Raw genomic sequence first — 21,988 nt, 5'->3', positions numbered from 1 at the left:
TTCAGCTCCTTCCTGAGACTAATCATACCAGGATGGGTGAAAGCCAATGGCCTACTTGAACTGCCTAGTTGCTGCTGAGCTGAGGGTTGGCCCTGCTAACACTATTCCTGCAGATACAGAATATTGCCCACTGGCAGAACCTTGCACCATTTTATTCTTACGCTTTGCTGCCTTGTGGGGTTGGAAGTTTGCCCATTCAGCCCCACTGACATTACTGTTGTGGGGAAAGCTTAGGGTCACTTGTTCTGCCCCACTGCCACCAGGTGGGAGCATGAGTCCGGCTGCCTACCCCCTTCGGCCCCACTGACATTGCAGATGCAGTTTTTCTTTTAGTCTTTGGTAACAGTTGGGAGATAATATTTAAAAAGTTTTGTGTTCTACTGGCTGCTCTTTTATCTGCCCTTTGGCTAGAAGGAGATGGATTTTTTTGAGGCTTTTTGGGGGGGGGTGGTTGTACCTGTTGGTAGTTACAGGTTGGAGGCTTCTTCAGTGTGCAATCCAGGATATATAGGAGCAGAAAGAAAACCCAGGGAATTCACCACTGTGTTATTCCTCAAGTCTCGAGGTCCTTCGTTACCTTTGCCTTCTCTGCCATTCAGTCTTCCTTTGTTGTATTACACGCTCAAGGTTTCCTAGTTATAAGAGGTTGGACTTGTGAGGAATGGGGCTTACTACATCTTGACCAAAACAAATTATGTCTTTTTCTTTTTAAATTGTGGTGAAATACACATACCTTGTCTTAACCATTTTTAAGTGTGCAGTTCAGTAGTCTTAAGTACATTCACATTGTTGTATAACTAATCTCCAGGGTTCTTTTCATCTCATAGAACTAAAAGTCATTAACCACTAAACAATTCTCTCTTCTCCCCTCCCCCCAACCCCTGGCAACTACCGTTCATTCTACTTTTTGTCTCTATGAATTTGATTACTGCAAGTAATTCACATACGTGGAATCATACAGTATTTGTCTTTATGTGACTGGTTTATTTCACTTAGCATAATGTCTTCAAGGTTCATCCAGGTTGTAGCATATGTCAGAATTTCCTTCCTTTATAAGGCTGAATGTATACATACATTGTTATTTATATACCACATTTTGTTTGTTCATTCATCTGTCAAGGAAACTTGGGTTGCTTCCACCTTTGGCTATTATGAATAATGCTGCTATAAGAACATGGATATACAATATCTCTTCATGACCCTGCTTTTCATTTTTTTTTTGGTTGTATACACAGAAGTGGAATTACTGGATCATATCATATTTAAATTTTTTCAGGGATTGCCATACTGTTGTCAGTAGCAGCTGCACCATTTTACATTCCCACAAACAGTGCACAAATATTCCAATTTCTCCATATCCTCACCAATACTTGTTACTTTGGATTTTTGACAGTAAGCTATTCTAACAATGATAAAGTGGTATCTCATTGTGGTTTTGATTTATATTTCCCTAATTATTAGTGATGTTGAACATCTTTTCATATGCTTGGTGGCCATTTGTCTACCTTCTTTGAAGAAATGTTTATCCAAGTTCTTTGAATCAGTTTGTTTGTTTTATTGTTGGGTAGTAAGAGGTTGTTTTTTTTTTTAATATAATTCTTAGTATTAACCCCTTATGAGATATATAATTGGCAAACGTTTTCTCCCATTCCTTAGATTGACTTTTCACTCTGTTGATTACATCCTTTTATACGTAGTTTTTAATTTTGATGTAGTCTAATTTTATTTTTGTTTCCTGTGCTTTTGGTGTCCTGTCCAAGAAATCATTACCAAATCCGATGTCTTGAAGCTTTCCCTCTGTATTTTCTTGTAAGGGTTTTAAAGTTTTAGCTCTTATATTTAGGTCTTTGAATCCATTTTGAGTTAATTTTTGTATATGGTGTAAAATAAGGGTCCAGAGATAAAACTTTTAATATTAGAAGTTGCTAGTAAACACACAAAATTCTAAAGAAATTGGAGTTGTTTGGTTATTAGAATTCTCTTTTTTTTACTTTGGTGACCTCCTAAGGCTTTTTGCAGTATTGCACATTTTATTTAAGCTACTCTTTTATAGAAGTTATAATACTATTTAGGTTGTCTATTATGGTTATGAGTGTTGTATAAAAAGCAAAAAGAACTAGTAGTCTTAGAATAAGAGAGAAGAATCAGCATTCTCTTTTTGTTTCCTTCATACTGTTCATTCAGATAGATGCCATGATAGGGTGGACAAAAGCCTGACGGTCAGTTTTTTTATTCTGTTTCTGGTTCTCATTTATTAGATCTGAGACAAGAAAGTAGTCAAGTCTTTTTCATGTCTCCTTTCTCATCTGTAATGCCTACTTTGTAGGGTTATTACAGGATTAAATGAGACGGTATATATAGTCAGTAAATGCTCTTATCCCCTACATTGTGGTGGGCAAGGAGATGTATATATAGACAATTTATGTGCAAAACCATAAGTACATAATATTAAGACAGTTGCTTAAATCATTCAGTTTTTCAAAGTAAAGTGGCAGTTAATGCAGGTATCTTGGTAAAGGAAAATCTATCAAACTGAACACTTATAACTCATACACCTTCCATAATATATATTATACTTCAATAAGTTTACATTAAAAATAATGTATATAGGGACAACATTATACATTATAAGGTTAGCAAGAGTTTTCTCTATGGTGGGATTGTGGTTGGTATTTTTTTTCTCCTTTATACATTTCTGTAGTTTCCAGATTTTCCAAAGTGATCATGGGTTACTTTTATAATTATTTTTTAAAAGAAACTTAAAAGGTAATTTAATACTGAAATATTTGTAAATGGTATACCTGGATTTTGCTTTAATTGAATTCAATGAGAAAGGGAAGCATGAAGTATTCAGGGGTGTATTTAGGTGAAAAGGTAATCGTTCAAGGTGGATAATGGAACATGCAATTCATTATATTATTTATTCTTTACTTCTGAATGTGTCTGGAATTTCCACTATAAAAAGTTTTTTAAAAGCTGTTGAAAGAGTGCACTGTGAAATGGGAGACTTAATAGGGACTCAAGTATAAGATGACTAACTTTTTTCTGAGGGGAATAATTTTTGGAGAGCAAAAATGTGTCTCCTGATACTGGAGCATGCACAGTATTTCACAGTTATGGGAGGTTTTTTGTTAGTTCTCTGGGCTTAAGCCTTCTCCATTTTAGCTGAGTTGCTTTAGCTGGGCTGTATTCACTTATAGAACATCCATGAAATGTCGTTTGCTCTCTACATCCAATCATGGATGTCTTTTTTTATCTTACTATAACTTTATTGAGGTATATTTTACATATATAATTCCCCTATTTCTAATGTACAACTTAGTGTTTTGTTGTTGTTGTTAGTAAACCTAATGAGCTGTGCAACCATCATTGTAGATCAATTTTATTTTCTTATTTTTATTTTTTATAATAATTTTTTATTATATTCTGTTAGTCACCATACAGTACAGCCCTACTTTTTGATGTAAAGTTCCATGATTCATTACTTGCGTATAACACCCAGTACACCATGCAATACGTGCCCTCCTTAATACCCATCACTGGCCTATCCCATTCCCCCACCCCCCTCCCCTCTGAAGCCCTCAGTTTGTTTTCCAGAGTCCATAGTCTCTCATGGTTCATTCCCCCTTCTGATTACCCCCCCCCTTTCTTTAACCCTTTCTTCTACTGATCTTCCTAGTTCTTATGTACCATAAATGAGTGAAACCATATGATAATTGTCTTTCTCTGCTTGACTTATTTCACTTAGCATTATCTCCTCCAGTCCTGTCCATATTGCTGCAAATGTTGAGAAATCGTTCTTTTTGGTGGCTGAGTGATACTCCATTGTATATATGGACCACAATTTCTTAATCCAGTCATCTGTTGAACGGCATTCGGCTCCTTCCACAATTTAGCTATTGTGGACAATGCTGCTATGAACATTGGGGTGCATATGGCCCTTCTCTTCACTACGTCTGTATCTTTGGGGTAAATACCCAGTAGTGCAATGGCTGGATCATAGAGTAGCTCAATTTTTAACTTTTTAAGGGACCTCCACACTGTTTTCCACAGTGGCTGTACCAACTTGCATTCCCACCAACAATGTAAGAGGGATCCCCTTTCTCCACATCCTCTCCAACATTTGTTGTTTCCTGCCTTGTCAGTTTTTGCCATACTAACTGGCGTAAGGTGGTATCTCAGTGTGGTTTTGATTTGAATTTCCCTGATGGCTAATGATTTTGAACATTTTTTCATGTGTCTGTTAGCCATTTGTTTGTCTTCATTGGAAAAGTGTCTGTTCATATCTTCTGCCCATTTTTTGATTTGTTTATTTGTTTCTCGTGTATTGAGTTTGAGAAGTTCTTTGTAGATCTTGGATACTAATCTTTTATCTGTAGTGTCATTTGCAAATATCTTCTCCCATTCCGTGGGCTGCCTCTTAGTTTTTTTTACTGTTTCCTTGGCTGTGCAGAAGCTTTTTATCTTGATGAAGTCCCACAAATTCATTTTTTCTTTTGTTTCTCTTGCCTTTGGAGATGTGTCATGAAAAAAGTTGCTGTGGTCGATGTCAAAGAGGTTACAGCCTATGTTCTCCTCTAGAATTTTGATGGATTCCTGTCTCACATCGAGGTCTTTCATCCATTTGGAGTTTATCTTTGTGTATGGTGTGAGAGAGTGGTCAAGTTTCATTCTTTTCATGTAGCTGTCCAATTTTCCCAGCACCATTTATTGAAGAGACTGTCTTTTTTCCACCAGATGTTTTTTCCTGCTTTATCAAAGATGAGTTGCCCAAAGAGCCGAGGGTCCATTTCTGGGCTCTCTATTCTGTTCCATTGGGTCTATGTGTCTGTTTCTGTGCCAGTACCATGCTGTCTTTGTGATCACAGCTTTATAGTATAGTTTGAAATCTGGCAACGGGATGCCCCCAGCTTTGTTTTTCCTTTTCAACAATTCCTTGGCGATTTGGGGCCTTTTCTGGTTCCACACAAATTTAAGGGCTGTTTGTTCCAGCTCTTTGAAAAATGTCATTGGTATTTTGATCGGGATGGCATTGAAAGTGTAGATTGCTCTAGGTAGCATACACATTCTAACTATGTTTATGCTTCCGATCCATAAGCATGGAATATTTTTCCATCTTTTTGTGTCTTCGTCAATGTCTTTCAATTCTTGAAAGACATTGCTTTGTAGCTTCTAGAATATAGATCTTTTACGTCGCTGGTTAAGTTAATTCCGAGATAACGTATGATTTTTGGTGCTATTGTAAATGGAATGGATTCTCTAGTTTCTCTTTCTTCAGTCTCATTGTTTGTGTATAGAAATGTAACTGATCTGAGCATTGATTTTATATCCCGCCACATTACTGAATTGCTCTATAACTTCTAGTAGTTTGGGGTTGAAGACTTTTGGGTTTTCCATATAGAGTATCACATCATCTGCGAAGAGAGACAGTTTGACTTCTTCTTTGCCGATTTGGATACCTTTTATCCCTTTTGTCTGATTGCTGTTGCAAAGACTTCTAGTACTATGTTATATAATAATAGTGAGAGTGGGCAATCTTGTCGTGTTCCTGATCTTAAGGGAAAGGCTTCCAGCTTTTCCCCATTGAGAATGATATTTGCTGTAAGATTTTCTTAGATGGTTTTTATGAGATTGAGGAATGTACCCTCTATCCCTATACTCTGAAGTGTTTTAATCGGGAAAGGATGCTATATTTTGTCAAATGCTTTTTCTGCATCTATTGAGAGGATCATGTGGTTCTTGACTCTTTTCTTGTTGATATAATCTATCACACTGATCGATTTGAGAATGTTGAACCACCTTCGCATCCCAGGGATGAATCCCACTTGGTCATGATGGATAATCCTTTTAATGTACTGTTGGATCCTATTAGCTAGGATCTTGTTGAGAATTTTGGCGTCCATATTCATCAGGGATATCGGTCTATAATTCTCCTTTTTGATGGGGTCTTTGCCTGGTTTTGGGGATCAAGGTAATACTGGCCTCATAGAATGAGTTTGGTAGTTTTTCTTCTGTTTCTGTTTTTTGAAACAGCTTCAGGAGAATAGGTATTATTTCTTCTTTGGATGTTTGGTAGAATTCCTTGGGGAATCTGTCAGGCCCTGGACTCTTGTTTTTGGGGAGGCTTTTGATCACTGCTTCAATCTCTTCATAATCGGTCTGTTTAAATAATCAATTTCTTCCTGCCTTGGTAGTTTATAGGTTTCCAGGAAGGCATCCATTTCTTCCAGGTTGTTTAATTTATTAGCATAAAGCTGTTGATAAAAGTTTCTAATGATCCTTCCTATTTCATTGGTGTTGGTTGTGACCTCTCCCCTTTCATTCATGATTTTATTAATTTGGGTCCTTTCTCTATTCATTTGAATAAGTCTTGCCAGTGGCTTATCAATCTTATTTATTCTTTCAAAGAACCAGCTTCTAGTTCTGTTGATCTGCTCTACTATACTCCTGGTTTCTAATTCATTGATCTCTGCTCTAATCTTGATCACCTGCCTTTTCATACATGGGTTAGGCCTCTTCTTCTGTTCCAGCCTCAGCTTCTTGAGATGAGAATATAAATACAGAATTTTAGATTTTTCTATTCTTTTGAGTGAGTTTTGGATGGATATGTATTTTCCCCTTAGGACTGCTTTGCAGTGTCCCGTAGGTTTTGGACCATTGTGTTTTCATTCTCGTTGATCTCCCTAAATTGTTTAAATTGATTTTTAATTTCCTGATTTACCCAATCATTCTTGAGCAGGATGGTTCTTAGTTTCCAGGTGTTTTGAGTTTCTTCCTTGTGATTGAGTTCCAATTTTAAAGCATTGTGGTCTGAGAATATGCGGGGAATAATTTCAGTCCTTTGGTATCGGTTGAGACCTGTTTTGTGACCCAGTATATGGTCTATTCTGGAGATTGTTCCATGTGCATTTGAAAAGAATGAGTATTCTGTTGTTCTCGGGTGTAGTGTTCTGTACATATCTATGAGGTCCATCTGGTCTAGTATGTCATTCAGAGCTCTTGTTTCTTTGTTGATTTTCTGCTTAGGTGATCTGTCTATTGCTGATAGTGGAGTGTTGAGGTCCCCTACTCTTAACGTATTATTATCTATATGTCTCTTTATTCTGGTTAAGAGTTGGCTTGTGTATCTTGCTGCTCCCCTGTTGGGGGCATAGATATTTATCATTGTCATATCCACTTGTTGGATACGTCCTTTAAGAATAATATAGTGTCCTTCTGTATCTCTAACTACAGTCTTTAGTTTAAAGTCTAATCTGTCTGATATGAGAATTGCTACCCCAGCTTTCTTTTGAGGTCCATTGGCATGAAAAATGGTTTTCCATCCCTTCACTTTCAGTCTGGATCTATCTTTAGGTTCAAGATGAGTCTCTTGTAGACAGCAAATGGATGGGTCATGTCTTTTTATGCAATCTGCAACCCTGTGGCATTTTATGGGAGCATTTAGGCCATTCACATTGAGAGTGATTATTGAGAGATATGATTTTAATGATGTCATGTTGCCTGTGAAGTCTTTGTTTCTATAGATTGTAAATCTGTTCTGTATTACTCTTGGGCCTTTTTACTTTTCTGGAACCCCCCTTAATATCTCCTGTAGGGCTGGTTTGGTGGTTACGAATTCCTTCAGTTTCTGCGGATCCTGGGAGGTCCTTATCTCTCCATCAATTCTGAATGACAGCCTTGCTGGATAAAGGATCCTTGGCTGCATGTTTTTCTCGGATAGAGCTTTAAAAATATCCTGCCAATGCTTTTTCTCATTCCAGGTCTATGTAGACAGGTTTGATGTTATTCTGATACTTTGGCTCTGTACACGAGAAATTTCTTCACCCTGCCCGCTTTCAATACTGTATCCTTGGATCTAGTATTTGCAAATTGCACTATGATGTGACATGGCGTAGGTTTGCCGTGGTTGACCTTGGGAGGGGTCCTTCCTGCCTCTTGGACACGAATGCTTGTTTCCTTTGCTAGATTAGGGAATTTTTCAGCTACGATTTGTTCAAATATCTCTTGTAGACCTCCCTCTTTCTCCACCCCCTCGGGGATGCTGATGATTCTGAGATTGGAACGTTTCATTGAGTTAGTAATCTCCCGTAATCTACATTCTTCAGATTGGATTTTTTTGAGGCAAGTTTCTGTTTTAACTTTCTCTTCTACCATCCCATCCTCCAATTCACTAATTCGTTCTTCTGCCTCATTTACCCTGGCCATCACAGCATCTAGTTTTGACTGTATTTGATTCATAGCATTTTTAATTTCTGCCAGATTTACTCTCATTTCCACCCTTAGAGATTCTATATTCTCGTTAATATTTTCGTTAATATTTTTTTCAAGTCTGTACATCATCTTGACCATTGTTACTCTTATCTCCATTTCTTTTTTTTTTTTTTTTTAAAGATTTTATTTATTTATGTGACAGAGAGACAGCCAGCGAGAGAGGGAACACAGCAAGGGAGTGAGAGAGGAAGAAGCAGGCTCCCAGCAGAGGAGCCCGATGTGGGACTTGATCCCGGAACGCCGGGATCACACCCTGAGCCGAAGGCAGACGCTTTAACAACTGCGCTACCCAGGCGCCCCTCTTATCTCCATTTCTGATAATTTGGTTATATCCATATCCATCAGTTCTGTGGCAGAGGCCACAGACTCATTATCTTTTCTTTGCGGAGGGGGATTTCTCCTCCTCATTATTCTGATGAAGAGAGGTTGCAGGGTGGCCCAGAGCCCAAATTATTGACCAGGTCCATGCAGTATGCACTTGTTTTATAGGGACCTTAGTGATGTGGGCTTCTTGATTTTTCAGCCTGCCTTCTGGGGGAGGGGCATGCCACGCTGATACGCAGGCAACCCTGTTTGGGTAGAGTCACCCTGTCCCCTGCGACAGGGAATGGGGATAGGCACAACGTGAGCTGGTATTTCCAGGGTTTTGTTCTCTGGCCAGCTTTCCCTGACGGTTGGTTTTCTGTGGCTCTTCTGCAAGTCAGAGCAGCAGTGGCCGAATCCTAGCCTCTGTCTCAGAACAGAGAGATTGCAGTCCGCTCTCCACTGAGCTCTCTTGGCCTCCTTAACTCTGTGTCTGTTGGTGCTGCGAAAAACCCTGCAGCGTCCCGGGTTGTGCGCCCCGCAGCTGGTGTCCCAGCCTTCACTTCCAGGGCCTGCAAGTCTCTATCCTTTGTGTTTTTGGTTTTTTTTGTTTAAAGATTTTATTTATTTATTTCACAGAGAGAGAGAGACAGGCAGTGAGAGAAGGAACACAAGCAGGGGGAGTGGGAGAGGAAGAAGCAGCCTCCCAGCGGAGGAGCCTGATGCGGGGCTCGATCCCAGAACACCAGGATCACGCCCTGAGCCGAAGGCAGACGCCTAACTACTGAGCCACCCAGGCGCCCCTGTCCTTTGTGTTTCTAACACCGCCAGCTGCCCCTGGTTCCCTTGCCTGCTCCCCAGCTCTCGGTTTCAGTGTAGTTCAAGTGTGCACTCCAGAGCTCTGGTTGTCAGTCTGGACGTGCACCCATTCCGGAGCTCCTGGATTTAGTCCCGTTCCAGTGAGTGTTTCGGAGCTCTGGTTTTCCGTCTGTTCGCACCAGCGCTTCCGAGCCCGGTTTCAGTCTAGTTCGAGTGTGCACTCCAGAGCTCTCGTTTTTAGTTTGGACGCACGTGCTCCCGAGCTCCTGAGCTCCTGGTTTTAGTCCGGTTCCAGTGAGCGCTCTGGAGCTCTGGTTTTCAGTCCGGTCGCTCTGGAGCTCCGGTTTTCAGTCCGGTCGCACGCGTTCCCAGGCTCACGGTCTCAGTGTGTTTCCTGCGGGTGCCCGTCCGCGAGTCCGGCCTGCTCCCCAGTGCAGGGGGCTACTGCTTCCCAGTGCCCGAGCCCGGCGGCTCCTTCCCCCTTCCGTTTATCTTCCGATATCTGTGTGTGGATTCAAGGCTCCCCACTTTGTACCTCAGTACTCAGCGCTGGAGATGTTCGTTTGTAGAGATCCAGATGTATCTTCCTGTGTCTCAGGTGATTCTGTTGGTTTTCAGGTTGGTCTGGTACGTATCCAGCTTGATTCAGGGGACCAGCTGAAAAAGGGCACCCCTACTCCTCTGCCATCTTTTTTCCCCCGTAGATCAATTTTAGAACATTTCCAATCACCTTTATAAAATCCCTCATGTCTGTTCATTGTTAATTCCTGTACCTACCCTGAGCACCCACTTACCCTACTTTCTGTCTCTGTAGATTTGCCCCTCGAAGACATTTCATGTAAATTGAATCATATAGTATATAATCTTTTGTGTATGACTTTTTGTTAGTATAATGTTTTTGAGTTTTATCCTTGTCCTACCATGTATCAATATTTAGTCCCTTTTTATTGCCGAATAGCATACCATTGTATTGAGTTGATGTGTTTATGCATTCACCCATTGGTGGACACTTAGATTGTTACCAGTTTTTGGCAATTATGAATAAAGCTGCTTTCAACATTCACATGCAAGTCTTTGTGTGGATATATGTTTTTATTTCTTTTGGCTAGGTACCTAAGATTGCAGTTGCTGGGTTATATGGCAAATTTATGTTTACCTTTTTAAGAAATTGCTGGTGTTTTCCAAAGTGGCTACAACATTTTACTTCCCTCCAGCAGTGTGTGAGGGTTACCATTTCTCCTGTCTTCCCCAACATTTGTTTAGTGTATATCTTTAGACTGTAGTTAGCCATTCTAGGGCTATGAAATAGTATCTCGTGGATTTGATTTGCATTTCCCTAGACTAATGATGTTGAGCGTCCTTTCAGGTACCTGTTAGCCATTCATGTATCTTGCTTTTATGATGTATAATGTCTGTTCAAATCTTTTGGCCCACTTTTTAATTTGATTGTCTTCTCATTTATTGAGGGTTATATATCTTTACCAACTGAACAACACCCCATGCACATTCATTTCTTCTCTCTCTTGCTCTTTGTCATTCCTTTCTTTTTCAGTACTTTGTACCTCCCTAAATTCTTTTTTCTCCTCAAGGTTTAGTTCAAATACCACCTTCTTTTTGAGGACTTTCCTGCTTAGCTATTACTTACACTTCTGACTTTCCTAGTCCTTTAGACGAATTATTATTTGTTCCTTGAAATGCAGTACTTAATTATTTTAAAAAGTAGAAAGATCTTGGCATTGGTGGACTTAAAATATTGAGTTTCTAATGTGAATATAGTAATTTATAATTTTTCTGAGGCATGAATTTGAATCAGTTGTGTATTACTTTTCAAGGCTGGTCTGAGGAGGTGAGTCACTTAGCCAATAATTGAGGTTAGCCACTGCCTAGGAACATGGCAGCTTTGGTTTCTGCTTATGAGGCAAATTATTTGCCATAGCCTTATTTACAAATTTTAGGAATTTGTTTTAAGGTCTGCAGACTATCCTTTATCAATTTCAGTGGCCTGAAATTATCTTGAATTTTTAAAATTGTTTTCATGTATAACTTATATCCTTTACTAGATTTTATGATCATTCAGTTATGCATTCAACAATCATTTACTGAGTGTTCACTATGTTAATAACATTGGCGCTGTTATTCAGAGTGTGTCCCCAGGTGTGTCACTTAGGTATCTCTGCTTTCTCTTGTATACATCAGAAAAACAATAGCATCTATCTCAAAGTCGCTGGAGGATCTAATAAGATATTTTAAAAGCATCTGCAGAAGTATCCAGCACTTGGTAGCTGCTCAGTAGACATTAGGTGTTATGTGCAACTTGTGATAAGAACCAAAGATGCATTGGTGCATAAGACTGATGGGGTCCCTCTTTTGCATAGTTTATAATCTGGTGGAAAATGGAGACACAGAACAAGTAATTAGATAAGTGAAGAGTGCTACTAAGAAGAAATAAAATGTCTGTATTTCTTTGTGTTACCTCACAGGGGAAATGATGGTTAATCGAGGAGATGGAGATGAGGGAACTATGGATTAAAACTTTAAAGACTGAGTCAATGAAATGATTCCTCTAATACAGGGTTGTATTAAAAGCCTAACAGTATGCATACATATAACTTACTTGTTTTATCATGCTTTTGAAAATTGTGCTACAAGAAGTGTATCAAAAAAAAAAAAAAGCGTGGTATCAGTATGCAAGTCTGTTCACAGTTAAGATATGCAAAAAATACATTTTCAAAATCTGGAATGTATTTTGGAAGGGCAGGATCAAGCATTTGGCTTTCTACCTTAATATTGCAACTTTGTTGTTGTCAGGACAAACCAAGAGGTGGACTTGATGGTGGTGCTTCTGGAGATTAAAATTGTGAATGTATGTGTTTAATAAATTTTGCCATACAATTATGAGAAATGCAGATCTAGTGTTTTCATATGTGTTTGTGATGGGTCAGATCTTGACTTGTACATCATTGTTCAAAGTATATGTAGATTAGTCGTACTTCAAGGTGTGTATGCTGGACTATAAGAAAATTTGGTGTTTAGCTCAGAACACTCAATGCTGCATCAGTTATTTAATTCTTATTCCTTATACTTTTTAATGTAAATATGTGTAAAATTTTGCTGGTCTAAGATACTTTTGAGATTATTTTTGGAGAATAATTTTGTTTGTATCTAACTACTGGTAGAAGTTTTTGATAAAATCATAAATGTATGATTACATGAGATGTTTGCTATTATGACTACAATGAGGATAACTTAATAGACTAGATACATTATTGAAAAATTTTATATAGTGGAAATATTGAGAGGTTAAGTCATTTTCCCTTCATTTTCTTTTTTTTTTTTAAAGATTTATTTATTTGACGGAGACAGCCAGTGAGAGAGGGAACACAAGCAGGGGGAGTGGGAGAGGAAGAAGCAAGCTCCTAGCGGAGGAGCCTGATGTGGGGCTCGACCCCAGAACGCTGGGATCACGCCCCGAGCCGAAGGCAGACGCTTAACGACTGTGCCACCAGGCGCCCCTCCCTTCATTTTCATTTTAAGATCAGAGCTGCTTTTATGAGGAAAAATAGTCCTTAAGATCGAAAAATCTCTGTAAAAATAATGCAAAAAAATTTTTAAAGTAATATTTTTTAAGGATCATTGAAATTGGAAATTAATATTTGTAGATTTAAAAGTAAATAGATACCAGCCTTTAATATTAAGCCAAACTTATAAAAATATTTACCAAAATATTTATTGTCTTGTTTGCTTAATTTTTTAATTTAATTTCTCAAAATAGTTAAAATATGCACATGGTGTGAAGCTTAAAAAGTACAGAGAAAGGTAAAAGATGAAAAATGTTTTCTCCTGTTATCTAGTCACTTCAGTTTTTTCCCTTTAGGCAAACATTATTTCTAGCAAATTCTTTCAGCGAGGGTTCATGAATTTATATATAGCATATGTGTTGCTTTAAAAATTTCTCCCGTTGTCTATTTTAAGGGGAGCCTTTGACTGTGCCTCTATCCCAAATTTAAATACTTTTACTATCCCAAACTTTTAGCTATTTGTTCTGAAAGGCTCTTATAATTGGAGAGAGTTGTACATTTATGAAATGCTTTCATAAAATTGTTCAGGTGGTTGGTTACTCAGTATTTATGTTGTTGCTTGTACTTTTTTAAACATGTTTATTTGAGAGAGAGGGAGCACAAGCAGGAGGAGCAGCAGAGGGAGAGGGAGAAGCAGGCTCCCCTCTGCATGAGGAGCTCAACGAAGGGCTCAGTCTCAGGACCCGGAGATCATGACCTGAGCTGAAGGCAGATAGTTAACCAGCTGAGCCATACAGGCACCCCTGTTGTTTGTACTTTTTCATATTTAAAACTTAGCTTAAAAAAAAGAAAAAGATTAAACCCAGCTAAAACAAAGTACTTTCATACCTCTTTGATAAACCTAATATTCTTATGGGCTAGACAACTAGATGTTATCCCTGTTTTTAAAAATCTATAAAATGAGGTTTAAAAAGTGCATACAGTGACAGACCTGGGGTTTGACCATTGTCTTTTTGGGGCTTCAGCCCATTTCTTTCTTGTTGTTTTTTTTTTTTTTTTTTTAAGATTTTATTTATTTATTTGACAGAGACAGCCAGCAAGAAAGGGAACACAAACAGGGGGAGTGGGAGAGGAAGAAGCAGGCTACCAGTGAGCAGGGAGCCCGATGTGGGGCTTGATCCCAGGACCCTGGGATCACGCCCTGAGCCGAAGGCAGGTGCTTAACGACTGAGCCACCCAGGCGCCCCAAACCCATTTCTTTCTACTGTATTCCACTTCTTTGACCAAGCCCAGGGCCCTGACTTACAATGCAGTATTCTTTCCATGACCCCCATAGCTGCTGCTTCTGCACATCTGATATTGAGCAGAATCTATGAAATGTCTGATTGTTTATTTACCACTAGGGGTGTTAACCCTTGGAACAATAACTCTGTTCTTTTTGATTTTCACTGTAGTCACTGCAAGTTGTTGTCACTGAACAACCACTGCATACTTTTCTATCTAAATATTGAGTTCCATCAAAGGATCATTTTCATAATTCGTGATTTCTCTGAATGCTTATTTTCACTTACTGAGGTTTCTTATATTTGGTTTACCTGTATTTAATACTTTAGTGTAATTAGGCAGGCACTTGACCTGAATTCTATTGAGATTTTCATTTTGTATTTTTAAAAATTTTTATACATAAAATCTTATATGGAAAAGATTATTTACTTGGAATATTTATCACTCAAGTCACATTTCTAGTTTTGGTTTTCAAAACAGGATTCCTTCTATTTCTGAATTAATAAGCAGCACAGTGGTTTTCTTTCTTAGAAAACTAATTATGATAACATAAAATTAATATGCTTTTTCATTAATGAGTTGTTGAAACTCAGCCATTTGATTTGGGCTTGTTTCTTATCAAAACCACACTTAAGTCGCTCTCTACCCCTCTTGTCATCTTGTGTAAGTTACTTCAGGCTTTTTAATCTCTAAAGTGGGCATGATGGTAATACTGTGTGCTATTCTAAGAATAAGATGTATGTAAAACTGCTCTGTAAATTGTAAAATACACAAATATGAGATTTTTTTTTAGATTTTTTCCTATTCATTGGATTTTGGTGGGCTAATTATAGTTTTCATCATCTTAGAAAATATTTCTCAAGGGTCTCAGTGTTGTTTATGTGCCACACATTCAAGAATCAGTTTCAGTTTATTAGAATTTTTAATCCTAGTTTTAAGTTATTTATTATGGAAAAAATTTTTAAATGCATTAGAGAATTTAAATTATGCATTATCTTTGGCCAGAGATCAAGGCCTAAATTTTAAAGGTTTTATAATTGTACAGTGCCTTTCTGTTACAAGTAATTAAAAAATTTAAAGATGTAAAGTTAAATTTGGAAATTCAAAGTTTGAGTTATTTGTAAGGTATCCCTTAGATGGCTTTTGTTGTTTTATGGTGGAAACTTCACTTTTCATCTTTATTCTGAAAGTTCCAGTGATATTCAGGCAATCGAGGTCAATAATAATAGAACTTTATTTTATTATGCTCACAGATTCTGTGTGTGACGGGGTTTCAGTTAGGGCATGTTGCTGTTCCACAATGTCTGGGGCCTGAGCTGAGAAGACTCAAATGACTGGGTGAGATGTGAATGGCTGGGAACTGGAATCCTCTGGAGGCTTCTTCACTTACATGTCTGGTGCCTGGGCTGTAATGACTTGAGAGCTGGGCTCAGCTGGCATTGTTGACTGAACCTCCATGTGGCTTAGGCTTCTCACCTCAGGGCTGTTGGCTGGGTTCCAAGAGTAGGTGTCTGGAGACCTAGCATTACAGGAGAATCAGTAATAGGGTAAGTAGCTGCTTACCCTTCAACCTAATCTTGGTTGTTGTCCTGTTACTTCTACATTCCACTGGTTATAAATCTGTCTCCGCAACCAGCCCTGATTCAAGGGGAGGAGAATTAGATTCTGTGTCTTGGAGGGATCTGGCAAGGTCACTTTGCAGAAGGCATGTGGGATAGGAGATAATATAGTGACCATTTTGGAAAATACAGTCTGCCACACGGTGTCCTGATTTTTAAATTTATATATCTTAGTACCTACTGAATAGTGCCACTTGAACATGTCAGTGGCTTAAAATAAAACACTATCAAAACGTACCTCTTCTCCACCCCTGCTCCTTTACCCCTGCTCTCACACAGTGAGGAAACTGCATTTTGTGTCTAAGTTAATGGTACCTCTACTATGCAGTTGTGCAAGCCAGATCTCTGCTTGCTGACAGCCTCTCCTTCTCCCCTAGATAAGTGAGAGTGTTTCATTGGTTATCTTTCCAGGTGTTCATGGAATTCACATTTATTCATCCCTATTGTCACAGCTTTAATTCAAGCCATTGCCTTCTCATTAGGTTACTGTAGCATTCTCCTTAACGTCTGTATTTTTATTTAATCCTTAACTATATGAAATGTGGTTCTAAAGTCACACAGTTGGCTTTGAAAAAGTAAACCTAGTAGAATATGTACATTTAAAGAAATGTTATTTTTAAAGTGATCCCTGCATTTGTGCTTTTTAATAAATGTTTTTGTTTAAAGTTCTTTCATTGTGTGTGTGTGTGTGTGTGTGTGTGTGTGTGATCATAAGTGATCAAATCACTGTTCTTAATTGATCCTATATCATCTTTATAGTTTGGGTTACAGGCTTCTGGAGACTAATAGAGAGTTATGTTATCTTTTTCTATAATAAACTTACACATAATTTGAAAGTTCAAAGAAGCGCTAAAGTTAAGAACTTTTGTGGTCATATACCATTCTTCATACTTGGCTCCATGCCGACTGTGATTAATTGGTGGTTAGAATCTGATTCCCTTTTTAGAGATTTTTCCTCTTGTTAGGTTATTCATTCAAAAGAAAGAAACAGGCAGGAGAGAACTGCAGACAGTGAATTCCACAAATATTTTTAAATACTGGTACTATTATGATAATTGATGCATATCCTCCCACACACTGCTTTGAAGGAGACAGCAGTTTGGAAGTATAAGTTCTAATGTGTTTATTAAAAACTATTCATTTCACGTATAAAGTCTTTCCTTAGATTACCAGTTTAGTTTGCATTGAGTAAATACTGCTGTTCTACAAACTATACTTAAGACAAAATGATGTCATGAGAGGTAGATATAGATCATTCATAGTGTATAGATAATAGAATTTGTTGAATTATATTGGTATTATTTTGAAGTTTACATTTGTATTTTCAGTGGGTGAAAAGAAAGCTGCTAGCAAGTTGATAGTAAGCGTAATATTATGAGAGGAAATATTTAATATACTTAGGAAATCAGGCATGTAACTTGTATATAATCGGTTATTTTTCAGTAAGTCATTTTTTCCTGTTCATTAAGTAAGTCCTATGCCTTATCAATTGTGTTTATTTGGTTCCAGTTATGTAATGTACCTAGAAGAATAAAACTTGTATTTCTTGCAAAGTACTTCAGTTCTGTATTTTTTATGCTAATTCGCAATGACCTATTTCCTCCAGTTTTAATCTTTCTATATATAATGTAGTGGTTGTGTTTCTGTGGTTTTCAAAAATTTTTTTTAAACTAGTTCTGAAGGAATAGGGAGAGTTAATGGCTAGAGAGAAAGTAATTCCTAAAAGAATTGCAGTATTAAGTTTTTTTAAAGGGCTAGGACTACATAGTTTAAAAACCTAAATATCACTAAACAAATTGATCATCTGATTTTTATCTTCTTTCAGCTCAGAAGTGATGACTTTTCTTATGACATCCAGTATTGTCTATTTGCATTGTCTAGTGTTTCCAAAGCAGTGTAAAAAAATACTTTGCTGTTTGCGGTCATCCTTATCATGATTCTGACTTTAAAAGCAAAGTATTTCACAGTTAAGCACTATGTGGTTTTTAGTTTGAGTATGCTAATATTTCTTAATGTGATGCTTTAATATTTTTTTCTTCCAAGTGCGTTTTCTTTAGTAATTGAGAATTTACTTCTTGATTCTACTGTTGAAGGCCAACACGAAGTAAACTGTTTCTGAGCCCTAATTTATTAAAATAGTTGCCTCAAAAACTATATTACTGGACATTCATCATAGGAAAACTGAAAAGGAATCCCTTTTTAGCATGCACTCAAAAGTACGATAAATGGATGGGTGAAACCAAAGCCATGGTGAATGAAATTCAGCTCTCTTCCAACTTGTTTCTTTTAACTGCTTGATAGCGATGATTCTTAAACTTGTTTGTGAATCAGAATCCCCTTGAAGCCATGTAAAAACACATAGACTGTAGGACTCTACACTCAGAGTACTGATGTGGTACTTACTGATTCAGTATGTCTTTGTGGGTCCTGGTGGTGGTGATGCTGCTGGTCCTGAGACCATACTTTGAGAAGCACCACTTTATAATGTTTATCCTAATTGTGGAATGAATTTTTCGTTCAGTTGCATCAGTTGATAGAAGGTTGCTTAAATATAGTACAATATGTCCTGCGTAAAACACTAAGACGAGAGAAACTAGTTTCTGGATCACAACTTACTTGCTGTTTGACCTTAAAGTTATTATTTAACTAATCTGATCCATGATTTCCTCCTCCATAACATGAGTTGTCCTTTAAGGATAAAATTAGGTAATGTGTGGAAAAATGTTTTAAACTCTACATTGCTGCACAAATATAAAATAGTATTGCATATTCTTTAAAAATTTCAGCTTGTTTTAAAATACTGTGGCTAGAGGGTATTGTGCTAAGTAAAATAAGTCAGAGAAAGACAATTATCATATGATCTCACTGATAATGTAGAATTTAAGAAACAAGGCAGAGGATCGTAGGGGAACAGAGGAAAAAATGAAACAAGTCGAAACCAGAGAGGGAGACAAACCATAAGAGACTCCTAATCATAGGAAACAAACTGAGGGTTGCTGGAGGGGAGAGGGGTGGAAGGATGAGTAACTGGGTGATGGACATTGGGGAGGGTATGTGTTGTAATGAGCACTGGGTATTATATAAGACTGATGAATCACAGACCTGTACCCTGAACAACAAACAAAAAATACCGTGGCTTATCATATCATTACATTAAGTATTTTGAGAAATACTTATTTTCTACCTCCCCCTATTGCCCCTTGTCCTTTTAATCTTGATTACTTTTTAGTGAGGATGTCTTTCAGTTTAAGTAGTATCAAAAGGCTTTGAAAGGAAACATACTAAAATGAGTACACCGTCTTGTGGGACTCTAAAAATACAAGTATTTTGTGAGACCAGAAGAATAACCATGCAAGCTATGCTGATAGTAATCGGTGGGAAAAATTTTAATTATTCTGTGACCCTTAAAGATTTTATCAAAACATTTAAAACTTTTTTACTGTGGGTTATAAATGTATAGGGAAAGGAAAAAGTAAAACTCACATTGAGTACGAGGTAATTTAAAACATTAGAAATATTGAGTTAAGTTGTTTTATTTCTTTGTAAAAAAAACTTACCTAGATCAGTTTGAACAGTACTTGCTTTGTATAACTTACAATATGGAGATAGAAAAAAATATAGTACTATCTGAATTAGAGAAACATTAAATTCAATATAGTTTGTGTTGGGTATGTTTTATTAGACTATTTAAATATGGATGTTTAGGGGTGCCTGGGTGGCTCAGTCGGTTGAGTTTGGCTTAGGTCATGATCTCGGGGCTGTGGGATTGAGTGCATGTCAGACTACGCACTCAGTGGGGAGTCCGCTTGAGATTCTCTCCCTCTGCCCCCCCAAAATAAATAAATAGGTAGATAAATGTGGACATTTAAAAATAATGGAATCATAGAATAAAATGGTTCACAGAGTCTGATAAGATTCTTTGAACCTTAATGTTTTAGAGCAAAGGTCAGCAAACCTTTTCTATAAAGAGCTTTTCAGGCCAAGAAGAAAAATCAAGAATATTATATAAGTACTTACATACCAAGAGAGAACAAATTTACACAAATTTTTTATTGATGAGATTCAAAACAGTCATAATTGAGTATAAATTTTGTAATCCTGGTCTAATGAGAATTCTTTTAGATGGAGTAACATTACTCTTCACTGGGTTTGAAGGTTGTGTACCCTATCATCAAATTGATAGCAGATACTCAGCTGTAAAAACTATTCTTAAATTCAGGAAAACAGTGTGGGTGGCTTTGGCATGTTTGCCATAGTTGTTGACTGATGTTTTAGAATATAAGGGACTTTTGCAATCATCTAGTAGTGAAGTGAGGGTTGTTTCCCAAGGTCACACGGTTATTTAGTAATAGGTGTTGTTAAAACATAGTGCTATTAAAATGTACTACTTCTGATGTTCTTAACTAATGTGTTGTTAACCAGAATACCCTATTTCCTCCTTATTTTATAAATAGAAATTCACCTTCTACAAAAACTGCCACCTAACCCCTTCCCCTGCTTTACATCTTTTTTCTGCCTTACTTGAATTTTTTCTGCCTTACTTGAATAATGATAATATTTTAAAATGAAAAATAGCATTTTAAAAATTTTAATGAAGATTTGGGGGCAGTTAATATTTTTCTTTTCATCTGTACTGTATTTTTTAAGGTGATTTAAATTATTTTTAATTACATGTATTGGTGAACTATACAGTTTTCAGTATCAGACATTGTGAAATTTTATTAAGTAGTATTTTAAATACCTACCAATACTATTTTCATATTGTCCCCTTCTACTTCTGCCACTGGTAAAATGGAAAGAGCTTTAGCCCACAGAGGACTAGACTGAAACACCAAACATTTGATGTAGGTAATGAATAAATTGTGTGTGTATGACAAAGTGATTTGACAGAACCACTTTATAAAGAGCTTAATATAGTCTCTGGATGACTTAATAATTATTAAATTATAGTCTGGTAGTTTTTTTTAATACCAAATTTAACACAGTTGCTCAATATTCATAGATACACCTATGTAATAGAATGGTTAAGAAACCAGGATCTAGAATTAGATTATTTAGTTGTGAAACCTGATTAGCCATACACCCAAGCCATGCAACCCTTGAGCAAATTATTTAACCTGTTTGTGCCTCACTTTCCTAATCTTTAAAGTGAAGATGCTAGTACAAGCCTCGTAGGGTTACTATGAGGCTTAATTATGTTAGTACATGTAAAATGTAATAGTGCTTAGCACATATAGTCCATTCTTAACAACTGTTGGTTACAATAATTGTAATTATAAATATTATATTTGAATGTTTTTCTTTACAAATTTCAGACAGGTTTAATCAGTTAACCAGACCCCACCCCCCCAGCCTATTAATTAAATTTAAGGGTCTTTATTACAGGTAGAATTTACCTAATGTACCTCATTTTATAAGTTATAAATAGCAAAAGGGAAAATTTCCCATTGAATTGGGCATGTGTATTTTACAGTGCCTTATGTGGTCATCAGTAGAAAAATTTGGTTAAATATCAACACGTGTACATGGTCAAGAGGTTATGATAATCTTGAAATAGTCACAAGAGTGCTGTGTTGAGTTTTTTTTACCCCTCACTGAACATGGTGCCGTATATTTTATAACTTGAATACATAATATTCAATTCTCAATATTAATGCTTCTGGTTAGTGTAGTTACTTGACCAAAAAAAAATCTGCTTTGAAAAAAGAAATTGTTTGGGAATTAATAATCTGCAGTTGTACTTATCCTTATGGTTATTAATATATATTCTTTGTATACTTTAATTAAACTATATTGTGTAAATTAATACATGTAGCAGCAAGAGAATTTTAGTGCTGAGTTTTCTTTTGAATTTGCATTGTTCCCAAATTCTTGTAGGAGTTACAAATTAGTTTACAAAGCCTGTAATCAAATTACTTGATGATCTTTCTGTTGTCATGTTTTCTAACATATGCCTCTTTCCCCCCCCCCCCCCCCAGAGGAAATAAAAGCGGAGACTGAAAAACAGAGGTTTGTGGGGTTTCTTTTCTTTAGTAAAAATAATTTGCAAACATACCAGTCTTGGCTAAAATATTAATACAATCATCTATATGTGGCAAATTTTCTGTATGTGATCTTTATAATAAAATTAATAAAAAATGGCCTTTAAGAAATATAAGCGAAAAGATCTCATAA

The 21,988-nt window shown here is 36.9% G+C and overlaps 1 protein-coding gene across 3 annotated transcripts in view; it reads left to right on the top strand.

Moving 5' to 3' along the window:
• Window positions 1–21,988, top strand: part of ARFGEF1 (ADP ribosylation factor guanine nucleotide exchange factor 1) — a 155,344-nt gene that overhangs the window by 35,072 nt on the left and 98,284 nt on the right. For all 3 annotated transcript variants that reach the window (XM_026495932.4, XM_057308132.1, XM_057308133.1), the window contains exon 2: window positions 21,793–21,823. In XM_026495932.4, the coding sequence (XP_026351717.2) occupies window positions 21,793–21,823 (31 nt within the window). The remainder of the gene's footprint in view (window positions 1–21,792; window positions 21,824–21,988) is intronic.

The sequence above is a fragment of the Ursus arctos genome, unplaced genomic scaffold, assembly GCF_023065955.2.
Source record: "Ursus arctos isolate Adak ecotype North America unplaced genomic scaffold, UrsArc2.0 scaffold_6, whole genome shotgun sequence".
NCBI classification, from domain to species: Eukaryota; Metazoa; Chordata; class Mammalia; order Carnivora; family Ursidae; genus Ursus; species Ursus arctos.
This window is presented reverse-complemented; position numbering and strand designations above follow the sequence as displayed.